A 17,136-nucleotide genomic window follows, 5' to 3' on the forward strand; every position below is an offset into this window, starting at 1 on the left:
TCTAATGGATAAGTCTAATGGATAGCGAATAATAAAACAGCGCTTAGCGTAACAACTAAAAGTCCGCAAAAAACTGAATTCATGTTTCAATCAGGCAAATGATTTACAATATTAAGGCGTAAGATTTCTCTTTCTCTGAACACTAAAGGTATGCAAAGCGGTATGTAAGTATGAAAAGCGTTTTAAATTATAACGCCTGAATGTAATTGGGCGCCGACGTCTCGTTTTTTCCTTAAAACCCGTCTGATACTTCAGAAAACTTTTTGTTGCAAAATACATGTTTGCGCGTATTTCGTTTCTGTAATAGTTCTCGTAAAGCCTAACTTATAACTATTCTTGTCCCATGATATTTCGACCTCACCGACTCACCTCGTTCGACATGGGCTTGTTCTGGCAGTAGGACACGTACAGGTTGAAGTGTGGCGCCCACGTAACGAAGCAGTGTCCCAGGTCCTCCGGAAGTTGCTCGTACTTCTTCAGTTCCTCCAGGAAGATATCGCTAGAAAGAAGCAAAGTGGGTCAAAAGGAGTTTTCAACATAATTATTATTGTTTATACTAACACTGCCAGGTGTTCAAATCTTTACATTCATATTTTTTAACCAAGTTATAAGCAAACTTTTGCTACCGTTTTGGAGGTAATTGCAGTATTTTGCATTTTAATAAAGTTGGTTAGAATTGTTTAGTTTTTTTCAGGAAGATCTCAATAGAAATAAGGAAGGGAGCAACAAGAATAAAAGTGGGTCATCAGGAATTATAAGAAGTTGATATTAGTATTTTTGTTATTATTGTTTATATTAGGATCTAGGCTTGTTCCAACACTGCCAGTGGTTGAACTTTTATCCAAATTGTAAATTCCAAAAAGAAGATTTCTTTTTAATGAGTAATAACAAGCAAAATGATGATGACTTTTTTGGCGTAACTGTACTGTATTCTGCATCTACGTGTGAAACAGTATCCATTTAGTCGTTAAATCGGTTTGTGTTTGCCTGTATTATCCGTTTACAGAAACATTACACAGTTCACCCTATGCCAAAATACATAAGCCTTTTGCAAAAGAAATTCGAGCCAACAGACACGGTTTTTAAGTTGTAAAACAAGTACTTTGTAAATCACTTAAACTGTTCCACAATAAAAATCAGTGTTTTCTCTCAGCCACACAAAAACGGAACGCTCGCCGACATAAAACCGGAAAACAGATCACCTAATTCATAACCGCGAGTAAGCTCAAACCTATCCAGAACCGAAAGGCGGCCTTAAGGACGACCAATGAGAAAAAAGTCACCTGTGGAAGCGAAGCAGCTCGTCCATGTTGCCGAAAATCACCTCCTGTTTTCCCTTAAGTGCGGGAGGGAGCTCGGGGTTGGATTCGTGCATCTCGAGCTTGTAATGTTCGATGCAGTCGCCCAGGTCTTTTACGTAGCTGAAGAGGCAAGAAAACGACGGTTAGGGTTTTATATTTTTTTTATGCCACTGTATAATTATAATTATGCATAATCAGTAGTCCTCAACAGGGGTGCCGGTGTACCATTTCTAATGCTCAAGGGTACCGATAGGTATGTGAGAATTTTTAAGAACCTGAATTTTGCTCAATTGGTAAGCTTTTTGATACGAACTATTTGTGTACGATTAAAGACCATTATATCAAATGACAGTTTGGTACATTTTGTAAGTTGATTGTGTCGTTCCAGTTCCATTTATATTGAAATTGCAGTAAAATACTCAATGAAATTCCAGTCGTGGTGCCGAAAATCTATTTATCATTTTTGAGGGGTGCCGTAAGCCGTAAAAGGTTGAGAATCACTGGTGTAAATGATAAGCAGGGCTGGACTAACCATTAAGCAACCTAAGCACGTTAAATTACAAACTCGTCCGTACAATGACCGAGGTCAACAGTATCGCTGTACAACTGTACATTCACTTTACTATTGAGTCTCCAGCCTAAACAATGTAGAAAAAGAGTTCAACATGCAGTTTGACTAAAAATATATATTAATTTTTTGAGAACGAGCGTTGGGGGATTCGTGTTTGGGCAATTGAATGAAGGGCCTATGTTACGCTTTACTGATGTTGCGTCTATCGTTTGGGCGACTGGATTCTCGAACTGGTATTGAATTCAACGGCTCGACGTTTTTTTTTTATAATTCGAAAACAAACAGAATGAAGGCCGTGGTGGTAAACTTAACATAAATAGTTAAAAATCATTTTTACACCGGCACCAGCTCGCAGCATGTCTTAAAATACGCCAAAAATACATAAAAATAGAAAAAGACGAAAACTCACGCTTTCTCGGTCTGTAGAAGTTCAGCCATAACGTAATTCTGCCTCCTGGCGGTCTTCCGCTCCTCCGAGTCCTGCTTACCGAGCTTGGGAGCCATGGGCGATCCCGGATGCTGTCCTCCTCCTCCTTCTCCTCCTCCTCCTCCTCCGCGAGGAAGAGCCTCGGAAGAACCGCCGCTGCTGCTGCTACTGCTCCGGATCGAACCTGAAGAGGAAAGAGAAAAACGATGAGGAAAAATTCTATATCTTTGATTAAATGAAAAACCTTTTTGGTTAGGAATGTCCGATACTTGACATTTTAATCCGATACTCGATATTTTGGACAAAAAGTATCGCGATCCGATCCAATACCAAATGACGTCATGAATATGCCCAAACAAACAAAATATGAAATTAAATCGTTCAAATATCACGTTTTCCACGTTATATGTCAAAAATTTCTTTAGTGTTATTAGGTTAGCTTGTACCGAAAATCCAGGCTGATTTCCTATGTTAGTTTGGTATCGGATCGGCACCGATACCACCCTATAGTAACAGACGTGTACTGATACTACCACCTGGTATCGAGTATCGGCTTATCCCTAACTTTGGTTCAATGAAAATCTCTATACTTTAGTCATCTTACGCAGTTCAGGTAAGTGTTAAAGAGCATAGTTGTGTTGTGTGAGTATCAAGTGACTGAATGACAAGTCACTGAACACATGGTGCCTTGATATTGTATTGTATCTGACCTTATTTTGGTTTGTGCCTTTTATTTGAATGAAATTCTTTATATTTTTGATCAACTTGCGCATTTTAGATGTGTTGAAAGTGTTGAAAAATTTGGTTGTGTAAGTATTATACGGCATTATATTGTATCATATAATTAGTAATATATGGCTCAAGTCACTGAGCATGGTGCCTTGATATTGTGTCGTTTAAGTGGTTTAGTATCAGGAAGTCACTTTTTCAAATGGTATAAGCATAAGTCAGTAATGTTATGGTCTTTTAACAATTGTTTTGTATTTATTTAATTAGTTATTCATTTCAATTAGGATAAAGATTTATGTGATCAAGACATTGTGATGTCCATAAATTTCCGCGCGCAGAGTGAAAACAATTTAGAAATTTTTATCTTGTGTTAAGAATTTTTCGGTCTAGGCGGGCCATTTAGGTCAGCTATAGAAGCTAAGACTAGGTATAAACAAATACATGTGTTAAAGCCTTAACAAAAAACGATTTTTTGAAAACAAATATTATAGTTGATCTGTGCCGATGATATAAAAGTAGGAGAGTACTCTTGACCGAGACGAATATTACAATATTCTAATTTTTTTTAATCTCGCAACTATAATCACAAAGAAATATTTGTTGTAATAACTTGTAATAAAAAAAGCTACAATAACAACCCAAAGATGGCTATTTGTAAGTTGTAACTAAATTTTTTTGCCTTACCTGTTCTAGACGACAGGCTGAGTTGCTCCATAGAGTTGCCGAGCGTTTCGTCGAGAAGCTTCTTCTGAATTTGCATCCGATGCGAAAAGTCGTTGAACCTAAACGCAAATCGCGTATGTTAAAAAACACTCGTTTCAATCCAAATACATCGGAGATGCTAGGGGGTAGTTGAGGATTTAGCAGTAATTAGGTCGGTGCTTAATTAGGTCGGTCTTTTCCACAAACTGCTTAAACATTTTGTTTTTATATAATTTCACCTGTTGACGATGACGGCCTGGTATCGCTGCACGGAAGGTAGAAACGAGCGATCTTTTTCCACGAGGGAAGACGACATTCCTTGAAAGGCGGTGAACTGGTCCTAAAATTTAATATATCAATAATAAGAACGGGGTATTTAAACGTTTTGTAGGAGTAAGTTACAACGACAAGCCTAAACAACCCAGTATGTCTTTGCTTTTTCATCTTTGTTGAATTTTTTCAATGTTTGCGTGAAAGAGAATGGATTCCTTTTGGGCGTACTTAAGTGCAGAGGCGGACAATTTAGTCAGAGACCAAGAGACAGACCAGACAGAGACCAAGTGTTTTACTTAATTAGCCAAAATTAGCACTGGGCATTCTAAGAAAATATAATTCTACTGGGACGTAAGAGCCGCATAAAACTGCTTGAAGAGGCACGATTTGGCCACTCTGTATTGTGGCTAAAATCGTGGTTTAAGAGTTATTCGATCTCCGCTGTATTGAAAACTCACAAAATTAATGGGGTATTACATTTTACTATCGGGGTGTATTACGGACTTAAAAAAGAAAGAAAAAGTGAATAAAAAAACACATCAAGCAACTTTTGCCGTAGTTTCAATGAGTCAGATTTTAAAATCTTTTAGGCTTTGTTTTATTTTTAGATTGAATACCCCTAAAAAGTACATCGACAGTGGAAAAAAATAGCCCGCATTCGCGATATGAACAAGACCTAGCTTTACAAACAAACACCGCATTTTCAATTGCTAAATGCGACTTGTAAAATGGTGAGAACATGAAGACATAAACCTTGGCTCCCTTCAGAATGCTGGCGTGCTCTTTCGCCTTGCTGGTGCTCTGTTCTTCCGTAGGTTTAGAAGCGTTAGCGGCAGGTGGTTGAACGAGGTAGGTGTCGACTGGCGAAAAACAAATATTGGTAAAGGCTATGTGCGTAAAAGAGGCCGACAATTGGGTGTTAAACAATTTTACGAAAATATCCGAATACTCGTCGCTCAAGTCGAGTCGTTGTGCAAAACAGCCCGAGAATAAAAACTCTATTAAAAATTAAAAATTTCAAGAAATTAGGTTAACCTATAGGTACACTATGCACTATGCAGGTATCTGTAATGTAGCTTGAAACTGAATATCAAACCAAAACAGGCCTAAAAAATCTACATCTTTTTTTAAAAAAGTTTTGATGACACGGACTTATCATTAACAGTTAATGTGAATTATGTGACTGGTATATATTATTTACTTTACTCGACATATTTGGCTTTAACATCCATTTTCAGATTTTTCGATAAAACTTCTTTTTTTTTTTGATAAAGACAAATGCGTCATATAGGTGTTAAAATGATTAACGTGAAACACGCAAAGCTTCTCTGTCGAATAACATAAAAATAACTTTACAAAACTTTAACAAAAATATTAATTTCAGGGCTATAACCGTTACTATAGGACGAGTGTATAACATCGGCACAATTTCTTTCCAATATATACAAATACAGCTACGACTGTAAAGGTTTAAAAAAAAATTCAAAATCCCACCAGTGGTGTGCAGCCACTTGAGCGTCTTGTCTACGGTCGCCTGGTATTCCTGCCACAGTTCCATCGACGATTTGCGTCCGTTCCACAGCCGGAGGACCTGGTTCTCGCGCTGGAGGAGATCTTCCAGGATTGCTGGAGGAAAAACGCGACGGAAATCGGAATTACAAGTTTTGTGGGTGAACGTGTACAAACTGCAGTTGCCAGTCAGCGGGTTTTTGAAATGATAACGATCGTTGAACATTTCACTTCGAACTGGTATTACTTTTTCCACGTTTATAAAAATTAAACTTAAGGCTCTTGATGGCAAAAACTCTTAACTGTTAAGTTTGTTGTCCTGAAATGTCCATTTTTGAGTAGTTTATAATAGTTTTTAGCTATTGAGTATACCAGAATACATAATTATATATTTATAGGTGTTTATAGATTACGAACTTTAGGATAGTTTTAATGGACTTTTGACATTGCAGATCAATTCCTTAAAAAAACAAGTCCGAGAAGCTACAACCAAAAACAATTTTTACAATAAAAACATTATTAAACTAAACGCCGGTACTTATGACGGACACACGCCAACGTGACGTCATTATCAAAATTGCTCACTTCGGACGCATGCTTCTGGTTCCCTCTGGTGGGCGGAGGCCTTAACGTCGACGTAGAACTGGTCCTTGGGGTAGTGCGTCACCGTGCGGCGAACGTTTTTGAGGAATTCGTTCGCTAGCTTGCGCACGAGAGTACAGGCGTGCAGAAAGCCGTCCTTCTGTTCCTCGTGTTTTTCTGTGTTTGAAAGATAGCGTCAACGTTAAAGTTTAATGCGTTGAAATAAGCAACCCTATTCAACCCATATGAGTTTATACAGAGATTCCGTCCGAATGATTCAAATTTGGACTACTAGATTTAATTTAGCATTTAAAAAAATTATCGTGGCCGCGTGCAGTTTTATTTGTTATCATGCTGAGAAATGATAGCTCAGATATTTTTACAAGCAAGAATCTTTCATCAAAAGAGCCATACGGCGCTACTAAAAGAGCCATATATGTCTCGCGAGCCATAAGTTCCAGACCCCTGCACTATAACACAGCCTAGAATTAGAGTACACAAGCAATTCACAAACTAGATTAAAATTAGCCGCACTTTGCTCTAATTCAGGGGCGTCCAACCCGCGGCCCGCGGGCCACGTGTGGCCCGCCGGGGTCTCAGAAGTGGCCCGTTGAACTTTCCGCATTTTATGTTAATTCTCACTAGTTAATACGGTGACAATTTTTTTCTTACAGGAATAACGTTTGTTACTAAAAATCTAAAAAGTGGTAAAACAATAAATGCTTAGATTTTTATGTGCTGTGCGCAAAAAATCATTAAAACACAAGCAGCTCCAGCGGGCAGAAAATTAATAAGTGACATAATAATGGCTATTATGGTAAGACAATTAATATTTTCCGGCGTATTTTAAACAACAGCCGAAGTATAAGGCTATAGCCTATAGGCCTACATCTAGCATTATTTGTTACTGCGATATTCGCCTTTGGTTGATATTTAGTATGGCATAAAAAAAAGACAGAAGATTAGTGATAATGGCAGAGTATTTCAAGAGAGGTGGACAGAAAAGTACTTTTTTGAGCAAGTCAATAATAAGCCGATCTGCTTATTATGCAACAAATCGGTTTCTGGATTAAAAGAGTATATATATAACATTAAAAGGCCTATTTTGACTTTTACTCCTTGGCGATGGATGAAAGAACAGACAGCAAATCTCAGTTAGCCATATTTGAACATTTTGATGTTACAGAAGAATTAGCAGAATTATAATAAATTTTTACAAGAAGTCACCTGAAGGATTCTCTGTGTGTGCTACTTCATTTGAGCCAAATAGGTCTCGTTCGTAACAAGCAATGCCAAGTTTCCCTTAATTCTTTGTTTTAAAAATAAATCACGATTTTTGAAGGTGTTTTCAGTAATTGATTATATTATATTGTGGCCCGCGAAAAATTTTGAAAGTTAAATTCGGCCCTTTACACAAAAAGGTTGGACGCCTATGCTCTAATTCATTAATTTAGAAAACTAGAATTATCTAGTTGTCCAGTAGAATTATCTAGTTTCCAAAAGAATTATCTAGTTTCCAAAAGTATTATCTAGTTTCCAAAAGAATTATCTAGTTGTCAAGTCTGGACTGAAGTAGTACTGACCAACGGTTACGGCATAACCATAATAATATACCAGGAGCCACCATAAAGGCCTTCGGTGAGGTTCGAACTCATGACCGAACCAAAGTTCGCAGGCGCCTCTTGTTGGCTTCGTTAATCAATGCGTTGAATAATTTATGAGTTGTCATTATAAGAGGGTCGACAGGTTTACTCCATTTGAATGCAAACGTAAATAATACTGAGGATCAATAAAAAGCAGACAAAAACGAAAATTAATTTTTCGCTTTATTGTTTTTAGTGAATCGCCATGAATTTTAAGTCGTTATACTTTTATAACAATAAGTAGATAGTTCAATTTGAAAAATCAACACGCCTGCAGACTAATGATTAAACAAAACGGCGCCACTACGTCGGATTTTAGAAAAATACACCCAAGGTAATATATAGAAGTATGGGCGAAATATATGTTCCTTTTAAAAGAATGTCTGATACTGATTTTATTTTGAGTTTTATTGTTTACTCAAGGTAAAATATGCATATTTAACTTATGCTATCAGGCACGATATTATTGAAAAGCAGCTTCTCTGGTAATTATATAGACTTGAATAGGTGGCCAAAACGTTGGAGACGAAACGTAAAAGATATTTTTCAAAATAACTAAGAAAAGTCACTTACCGAGCATAGCTGGGGTGTTGGCATTCTCACTCCAGTCAGGAGCCCGCTTGTAATCGGCCTGAAGACTTCCCAGGACATCGCAAACCTGCCGAAGAGAAGACGTATTTCTTTAAGCTTTACTTCCATTGACGATTAGAAAAACATTGGGCTCAATTTTAACAATACAGCGTTAATTTTTTTTTAAAGCTTTAGTGCCGTGTTTGTTTCTTAAATTTTCATAAATTCGTTAAAAAAATGATTTTTGCCTTTGGTAATTGTGGTCATTTAGTGGTGTACTACACAGATTTTAATACTACACAGACAACACAGATGTTAAAGGTAATACTTTTTTTTAAGTTTAAAGAATTTCTTTTATTTTAGTTCGTCTGCAATACTGCATTAAAGTCCGCTGGTATGAATAAATGTATAGGCGTGGCCGTATAAAAGTAATTGTGAGGGTCATTCTTGATTACTTTTTTCGCAAGCCTGAATATTTTTAACGTGGATCGCGGCTAAAAATGGTCGACAGCCACCGTACATAACTTCGTAAAAAAACAGAGGCGAATAAATGCGACACTCACATTGTTGGCAGTCTGGTAGAACTTGATGGCCGAGATGGTGAGACGCGACCTCTCGTCGTGATGACGTGCAAGCGCCTGCCATGCGTGACGAACGTTCTCGGCCGCTTCGCGAGCAAGCTCGACGAAGTCGGAATCGCGGAGCAGCACCCAGTCGTTTTGCACCTGAAAGTGGATGGAAACTTTAATGGTTGGAGGTTTTAGTCGGACGTAGTAAGGATACCAAGGCCCATATAGAAGTAGCTTACTGTTTCGAAAATCTTTTTATTCCTTTTCAACGTCAATGTGATCCCACAACGGTTTTTATCTATTAAGAATATCAAGGCCCATACAGAAGTATAAGTGGCATTTTAAAGGGTTCGTATATTTCTTTATTTATTTTTAATATTACATTGTTGTTGAAAAAAAAATACTAAGAGATATTCGAAACGTTCAAAATGCTACCTACTTCTATATGGGCATTAATAAATGTGTTAGATAATAACCGCTAAGGGACGATGTTGTACCGCCGCGTTTTAGCTTCACAAAGAACGCTCGCAAATTAAAATCGATTTTTTTACGAATACAAAATCAAGTTTTATTGGGACGAAAAACCGTAGCCGTAGAAGGATAGTTTGGTAAATAAAGTTAAAAAGATGTCGCAAGTCCAAATAGAGGTGATGGCGATCTTTAATCTTCTTAATCTTAGTAGAAGCGGCATAAATGAAAACAAAATTTGATAAAAATCAAAACAAAATTGGGCTTAAATGATGAAAACCAATAAGGGAACAAAAAAAAGTAAAAAGTTTGTGTCTTTGCTAACATGTCTTAAATAAATCAACGCTTCGACGTTAAGCAGACGACCCAACGTGTAATCGTATTGCTCTGTCTAAAAAGGTGGAAAAAGTTCTTTATAGCCCAAAACGTTGTTCTTATTTTTTCATGTTGCATTCACAAACTCAAGCCATAACAAAAAAAACGAACACTTCAAAAAATGACACAAAATGGCGTCGGAAAGTGACCTGCACGACGCAAGCTCGTGTCTTCTCGGTGGCGTCGATGCAGTTCTCGTGTACCACGTGACACTGCTCGGCACTGTGTAGGTTGGCCAGGGTGAGGGGAGATCCCCGCAGGGTTTCCTCGCCGTTCGCGATCCATTGCAGAACCTGGGGGTAAAAACGGGGGGTTGGTTAATAAAGAAATGGGTAAATTGTGTAACGGAAATCGGGTTAGTGTAGAAATGGGTAAACTGTGACATGTACGTACAAATCTATTAAATTAGCAGTAAGGGGTTTCTGAAATAGGGCCATTAACCCCTAGGGGGAATAAAGCGGTCTTTTGGGAGGGTACATAATAACTTTTACATAATCACGTAACCACCTATGGGGAAAAGAAGGAGGTTGGGTTAATGAAGGAAATGTTGTAACAAGTCATTTTTTTTCCAATTTAATCCTTTTTAAAAAAATAACAAGACAAGTCGTTAGTTGTAAGTCGACTTCAAGTCATGAAAATTAAACGTTAAACTATTAAAATTGGCCAACTCGTCCGTTTATGAGCCATAGCTCGACTAAAAACTTAACAAAACACCCAAATTGTTTTTTAATGCATTCATCCAAACATTAGTTCAGTGATCCACAAAATAACTTAGATCAGTGTTTCTAAATCAGGTGAATGGTTCACCCCAGGGTGAATGAAATTTTTGCAGGGGTGAACCAACCAAAAGGGTTCAAAGGGTGAAGTGTCAGAAATAGATGATATCGTGCGAGCAGGGCGGATAGTCCGGGTGTTCATTTTGTGCTGTTATATATAGACGAGATATAGTTTTAACATATCATGAGACAAGGGTGAATGAAATCTGGAGATATATGCTAGGGGTGAACAAAACGAAAAAAGTTTAAGAAGCACTGACTTAGATGCATTAAGTGTGCGTGGCTCTAAAAACTTTAACAGCATTGCGTTAAAACATCCTTGGATTAAAATCATCGCGCCTGACCAATAACATCAAACCTGCTGGCATTGCGTCTCGAGTCTGCGCAGGTGAAGACATTTTCTCAGCTTGTCCTGATGCTCGCACGCCTTGGCGCTGAGTTCGCGCATGCGCTGTTGTACTTGCTGCTGCAGCTGCTTGACTTTCACGCACACGGTGTCGCTGTTGGTGCTGCACACCATCTCCAGTTCTGTCCGAGACAAAAGGCTTTTAAGCATAGGGTTGCCACTCATTTGGTATAAAAAATCATAGAAATTTAAAGGTAGCTTTTAAAGAAGTATAATCGTATCTTAGAGAGGTGTTGAACATTGACCAGAAAACAAACACTATAAATGCTGCGGTTAACACAATAACAGAAAGTTAAAAATTGTTTTGCTACGTCACATTAACACATAATTCAAGATTAAGGTCGACTGGGAAATTAACCTTTCTTAGATCAATCAGGAGATTAAAAACTGCCTGTCAAAACATAATATAATAAATTTACTCTTGCACAAGTATAAGTAAGCTTTTGCTAAACGTCATTACACACTACACAGGTATGATTGTTTTCAGTTTTTAATATTTGATTTTGTAACATATGTTGTACAAGAGTTCCGCTGTTTAGGCCGATGGAAAAAAATAATAGCGCTGTTTGGCAAATAAAAAAAGTAAAATGACTTGATTAAAAAAAAGTCTAGAAGAACAGTATCTTTGATAGCCTAGCCTAAGCGAATTCCTAAACCCACGAAACAGGCCGGATCTCGGCAATTCGACACCCGGAGGACCCACCACGCTCACCGGCTTGCTCCAGCTGGAGGAGGATGTCCTGCGCTCTTCCGGCAACATCCAGGGTGAGCGCGTGCATCTTTTCCTGTCTCCGGCCCGCCTGCGAGAGACGCTGCTCCACAACGGAAGCGTCGAAGAGAGCGAGCTCGGCCACAGTGCGCGACATGTCCTCCCACCAGTTCTCCAGCTCCAGGAGCAGCTGGGAGGAAGAGTGGAAGGAGTGAGAAAAGGTTTAGCCGTGTACGCTTTAAATTAATATAAATCGCCCACACAGTTTTTAAGAAAAGTAACGAAAAAAACGTATAGCCTTTCAAAGACCTAAAATAAAATACCAACGTTTTTAATAATTAATTACAAAACAAAACAAAATTGCTTATATACTGCAAATGATAGGGTCAAATCAAGCTCGGCAACAGTGCGCGACATGTCCTCCCACCAGTTCTCCAGCTCCAAGAGCAGCTGGGAGGAAGAGTGGAAGGAGTGAGAATATGAGGAGGGTTGGTAAGCCGGGTTTGCGCGGCCGCTAAGGCGAGTTTAACCGTGAACGAATGAATCACTTTAAGCACGGAAGGTGAACTTAGAAATTCTGTGCCGCTCGATGGTCTTTGATTTAGGTGAAATACTTTTGGTTATGTAAGTGAAAAATAAGTGATATTTGTATTTCCTAATGAAAACGTTCACAAAATTACTCATTGTTCGAATGGACCTACATTACAGTGTAACGCACTACTTTTTTAAGGGATAATCTTAATGTCAGGCTCATCCAATAAAAGTCTCATATAAGCGGTAATATAATTACCTCGAATGTACATTTACTAATTAAGAGTTAGGGATTTGTGCACAGTGAGATAATATAGGAATTTAGCACGTTTAATCCAGTGATGCATTCATGGAAAACATCAAAACTTATAATTTTTCATTTATCATTTATGTCGTTTAATTCGCAATGACCAGTGAGTCTTCAAATAAAATTAATAAGAAACCAACAAGAAACTGAAACAAAAACAAAAGTCAAAAATAAACAAACGTAAAAAAATAAAAGGGGTCTTAAAAGAGCCATGCTCGGACCTTACCTATGCTCTGTGCAAACCTGTAGAAATAAAGTTAAAATTTAAGGAGACAAAATATTTTTCGCCAAATTAAAATTTTTTAGGTTAACATTTAGATATCGGTCTTTTGTACTTTCTTGAATAATTACAGACTGTTAAGGTTTACAAATATTTAGCGATCCCGTTTGAATCTGTCTTCCATCGTTTGTTGTTCAAAATGTTATAATTATAAATTACTGAAGGGTCATTTGATCGGTTCAAAATAGGCCTTTATACTTTGTTGGTTTTATAAATGAAACAAGTAGCAAGTTAAAAATAGTTAATCTCTTTAATGGGTAGAAAATTAGATTTAAGTTGTAGATAACCGAAGTCTCAAATCAAAACGGTCTTGTGTACCTAAATTTGAGTTTTAAGTTAAAAAAGTCCGCATTAAACTTTAGAAGACATACACGGGTTTTATTAAAGCCATTATATTCGATATATTTTCATGTTATGTCCCTTTTTTTTGTGCGTGTTTGAGCGTTTTTATCTGCACTTGTATTTTTACACTGATGATGGCATGAGGTATTGCCGAAAGTGTCGATTTTATCGAATATAATGGCTTTCGTATTTTTATTGAAGTCTCCATTAGTTTTATTTAAAAATCGGTATCTCTACCTCAGTGTATTCTCGTTCGTACGCCCTGATCTGCTATTTCATGGGTATATATTAGATTTTTAAGTGGTAGAAAACCGAAGCCTCAAATCAAAACGGTCTTGTGTACTTGAATTTGGGTCTAACTTAAAAAAACTCAATTAAAATTGGTTCCTCTACCTCGGTGGATTACTTACATTCCATAATAAAGCTAGACAGTGTTCGTTTTGATTTTTAGGTCTAACTCTAAAACATTTAGATATCAAGTTGTATTCAGTTTATTGCAATTTGCTGATAAAAATTTTAGACTATTAGAGGTTAAAAAAAATCGGACCCTCTACCTCGGTGGATTCGCGCTCGTAGGCCCTGAACTGCAGCGCCAGCTCCAATCGGGTTTCGTTTTCCGAGCACGAGTCCTCGAAGGCGCTCTGTTCCTCCTGCAGATCACGGAGGATCTTCTCGATGTTCTGAATGGCGGAAGACATGTCCTTGCGCGTGTCCTCAACGCTGCAGCACCTTGAAACAGGGATTGACCGGTTAAAAGTGGGCACGCATTTTTTTTTGTTTTTCAATATACTGCTGCCCAGTGTTGTAAACTAGTCATTTCGAAATTACTTTAGGTCTCAAGTCAATTCATTTGTAAAATAACCTAAGTCCAAGTCACAGAAAATAGTCAGTAAAGTTCCAGTCCAAGTCATCAGTTGTCCTAGTTTCAGTCAAGTCATTTTTAAAGCAAGTTATCTCCAAGTTAAGTTACTGATAAAATAATAAAAAGATAATATTATTGAAATTGGAAAACGTCTCCGATTATGAGCAATAATTCAACTAAAAAATTACAAAAAACAACATTTAGCAATTTCATCGAATTACGTGCAAATCTTGAGATAAATAGCTCAATTTTATAACAAATTGTTAAATAAAAACACTTAATTTTAACCCTAGTGATTTGACACAATGACTCACGTCTAAGTGAAGTCATTTGTTTACAAGTCAAATCATTTTACCAAACCGACTTAAGTTAAGTCAAGTCAAGTCACTCGGAAATAGTCAAGTACACTTAAGTCAAGTCATTGACTTATCAGTAAGACCGATAAATTGGTCTAACTCTATTACTGTTGGCTGTTAATCATTGTTTTCTCAAAAAAAGAAGAAAAGGTTTCGTTTGGTAGCAAACCATACTTGAAATGCACAAACAAACTTAAAATCGTTAGGTATCGCCTCCATTTTATAATTATCGGACATCGCTATGTAAAACCGGATCACTCTTTTATAAGGCCTTCCAAAGGGTTTTGAAACAATATTGAAATGGGTGCAATCGTTATATGTCTGTAGGACTTCATGTTGGCTATATAACGGCTTGTAAACACTTTATGACCGTCATCCTATTTAACATAATAAATACATGAGATTTTAAAAGAATCCTGTTTTATATTTTGACCAGCATTTTTGCAATTTTAGTTAGTCATTTTGAATTAATAAAAAAATAATTCTGGACGAGAGGGCAGGTTAGTTTAAGCAAGAGCGTCTACAAAGAAAACGTTACGATTCTTTCATTACGGATTCTCGAAGGGTAGACCAACCATTAAAAGCTGTAGTACGCCAGTCAAATTGCACAATCGAAATACTGTATATGTAATATGGCACAAATGTGGCAGTTCTTTAAAACTGCATAAAAATGTTTTGTGCGCAACTGCGCATAGCTGATAAATTGATTAAAATCAGATAAATGACTCATGACATATTGGCAAACATGTCGATCGACGATCGATAACGCCGGTCGATAGAGAAACAGTCTAACTTTAAGTAAGGTACGTATTTGTGATCGCAGTGCATTAAAGGGAGCAGATTTTCTAGAATTTTGTTGCGGAAATATTTAAAAATCTATAGCAACCAAACACTGCAAATTTAGTCAGAGTTCTTGTCAACTTAAAAAAGGGTTTTAAAATCTTCAGAAAAATTAAATTAAATTTTAAGAATTGTCTTGTACAAGGCGAGTATCATGAATCATATACGACTGTAATTTTTTTTTTTTTCTTATCGAATTACATCAGTTTCCTCTGTGCATACACTGTAGTGTAGTCACCAACGCATGTTAGAAGACGAATATATATATTTTTTAAATTAATTTCATTTTTCCATTTTTTTTACCAAATAACGTCAGAATTATTTTCCTACAAAGTTTCATTATTTTACAAGGATCTTACAGCTATTCAGCATATTTAGCACAAAAAAGCTTCTAAAATTCTCAGATTTTTAACTACCAAATGTTGCCCATTTTGTAAGAATTTACTTTTTTTCAAATATCTCCCAACGTACAGCGTAATCAGCACCAAAGGGCAGCCAGCCCAAACACACTCAAGCTAAATTTCTCGGAAAAAAGTGCAATTTTCTAGAAAGTGTTAGTTTTTTTGCGGTTTAATAACAACCCAGTAGAGACACTTTCCTCACCTGAGTTGCAGGAGCAGGTTCTTGGCCTCCTGCTGGCAAGCGATGAAGGACTCGATGAGGCGATACCTCTGCTTGCGAAAGCGGCTCATCCGTTCCTCGGCCGACTCCAGGTTGTCTGCTACATCGTCCTCCTGCATGTCGCTCCTCACAGAGTCGTACAAGTTGCACAGCTGGAGGAGAGAAGGAGGAGATTATGAGGAGGAGGAGGAGGAAAAAGTAAGAGCAAGTTAATTTAGGGTTAAAATGTATTGAACTTGAAACGCCTTAAATATGCTGTTGCTACCAGGCATAGTACACTAAAAATAAGTTCTTCTGGTATATATTTGTTCGTCCAACGTAACTATTCAGAAAGCCTTTATCAGCCTTCATTGAAAGGCCTTGGAAAAGATTGGGCGTAACTTGGGTTACCGATTCTGGGGGTGTTATACCTAATACCGATCCGATGTATTGGACAAAATGTATTGCGATACGATCCTATACAAAATGACGTCATTACTACGCTTAAACAAGCAAAATAGGTGGATTTGAAAACGTTGAATAGGATTTTTTTCAAGTAATTAGGCCAAAATCTGCGTTAGCATTAGAAAGTTTAATTATGTTGTTATCCAACTGTTTTTTATAAATTTGCTCTTAGAAGTAAAAATTGCTGCGCGCAAACGCAAATCATGTCTCAAATTCCCATAATAATTTGGTATCGTATCGGTAGCGATACTACCCTGGTATCGGACGATTTCCGATACTACCCATTGCATCGCGTATCGTCTCCGGTATTATCGGACATTCCTAGGCATAACGTTATGGCTCAAGCCAAACTGTGTTCGTCCAACCGATTTAGGGGTGTAGAAATTTTGCCACAATTATTAAAAAATAGAAAAACAAGCAATGCGCCTTGTTCCTAAGCAGTGCGCTTGTGTTACACAGTTACGCTGATGGTCTTATTAGGCATTGCCTTATTAGTTCAAGATAAAATAACAAATTATGACGATTTAATTAAATATTGTGAGCTGAACCATTCAACTAAAATACAAAAAGTTGTGAAGTTTGACGTTGATAACAAAGAGAAAATACCAACAATCAGGGTTATTCCGCGAGCCTATTGCTTAACTGGTTATGCTACAAGGTGTTCTCTGCCAATCGCCTGAAAAAAATTTATATAATTGATTAAATGGAGACATATATACATAATACAACTTTAGTTTCTGGAGCCATACAGACCACGAAGGGCGCACAAAAAGCTTTTAATTCGTTGTTGTTACACTGTGCCACGACACTTTACAAGTCGGACATTGAGTTAATAGGTCACCGTTGTTGTGTCAAAATCGGGATAAACTGTTTCGTATTTGCTGGAACCATTCTGTAACGGATACCATCACGACATTGTAGCCGTTTTATAGAAAGATATTTA

At 37.3% G+C, this 17,136-nt stretch overlaps 1 protein-coding gene across 1 annotated transcript in view; it reads right to left on the reverse strand.

Annotated features, from left to right (window-relative positions):
- Positions 1-17,136, reverse strand: part of LOC146132066 (triple functional domain protein-like) — a 96,829-nt gene that overhangs the window by 51,293 nt on the left and 28,400 nt on the right. The window contains exons 14-28 of the mRNA XM_083397198.1: positions 15,732-15,901; positions 13,625-13,799; positions 11,614-11,800; positions 10,854-11,023; positions 9,869-10,012; positions 8,871-9,032; positions 8,311-8,395; positions 6,098-6,271; positions 5,498-5,629; positions 4,757-4,863; positions 3,970-4,070; positions 3,713-3,810; positions 2,282-2,483; positions 1,284-1,421; positions 370-499 (exon numbers count right to left, since the gene is read on the reverse strand). Of these exons, the coding sequence (XP_083253324.1) occupies positions 370-499; positions 1,284-1,421; positions 2,282-2,483; positions 3,713-3,810; positions 3,970-4,070; positions 4,757-4,863; positions 5,498-5,629; positions 6,098-6,271; positions 8,311-8,395; positions 8,871-9,032; positions 9,869-10,012; positions 10,854-11,023; positions 11,614-11,800; positions 13,625-13,799; positions 15,732-15,901 (2,175 nt within the window). The remainder of the gene's footprint in view (positions 1-369; positions 500-1,283; positions 1,422-2,281; positions 2,484-3,712; positions 3,811-3,969; positions 4,071-4,756; positions 4,864-5,497; positions 5,630-6,097; positions 6,272-8,310; positions 8,396-8,870; positions 9,033-9,868; positions 10,013-10,853; positions 11,024-11,613; positions 11,801-13,624; positions 13,800-15,731; positions 15,902-17,136) is intronic.

The sequence above is a fragment of the Ascidiella aspersa genome, chromosome 9 (assembly GCF_963924565.1).
Source record: "Ascidiella aspersa chromosome 9, kaAscAspe10.2, whole genome shotgun sequence".
In the NCBI taxonomy this organism is placed as follows: domain Eukaryota; kingdom Metazoa; phylum Chordata; class Ascidiacea; order Phlebobranchia; family Ascidiidae; genus Ascidiella; species Ascidiella aspersa.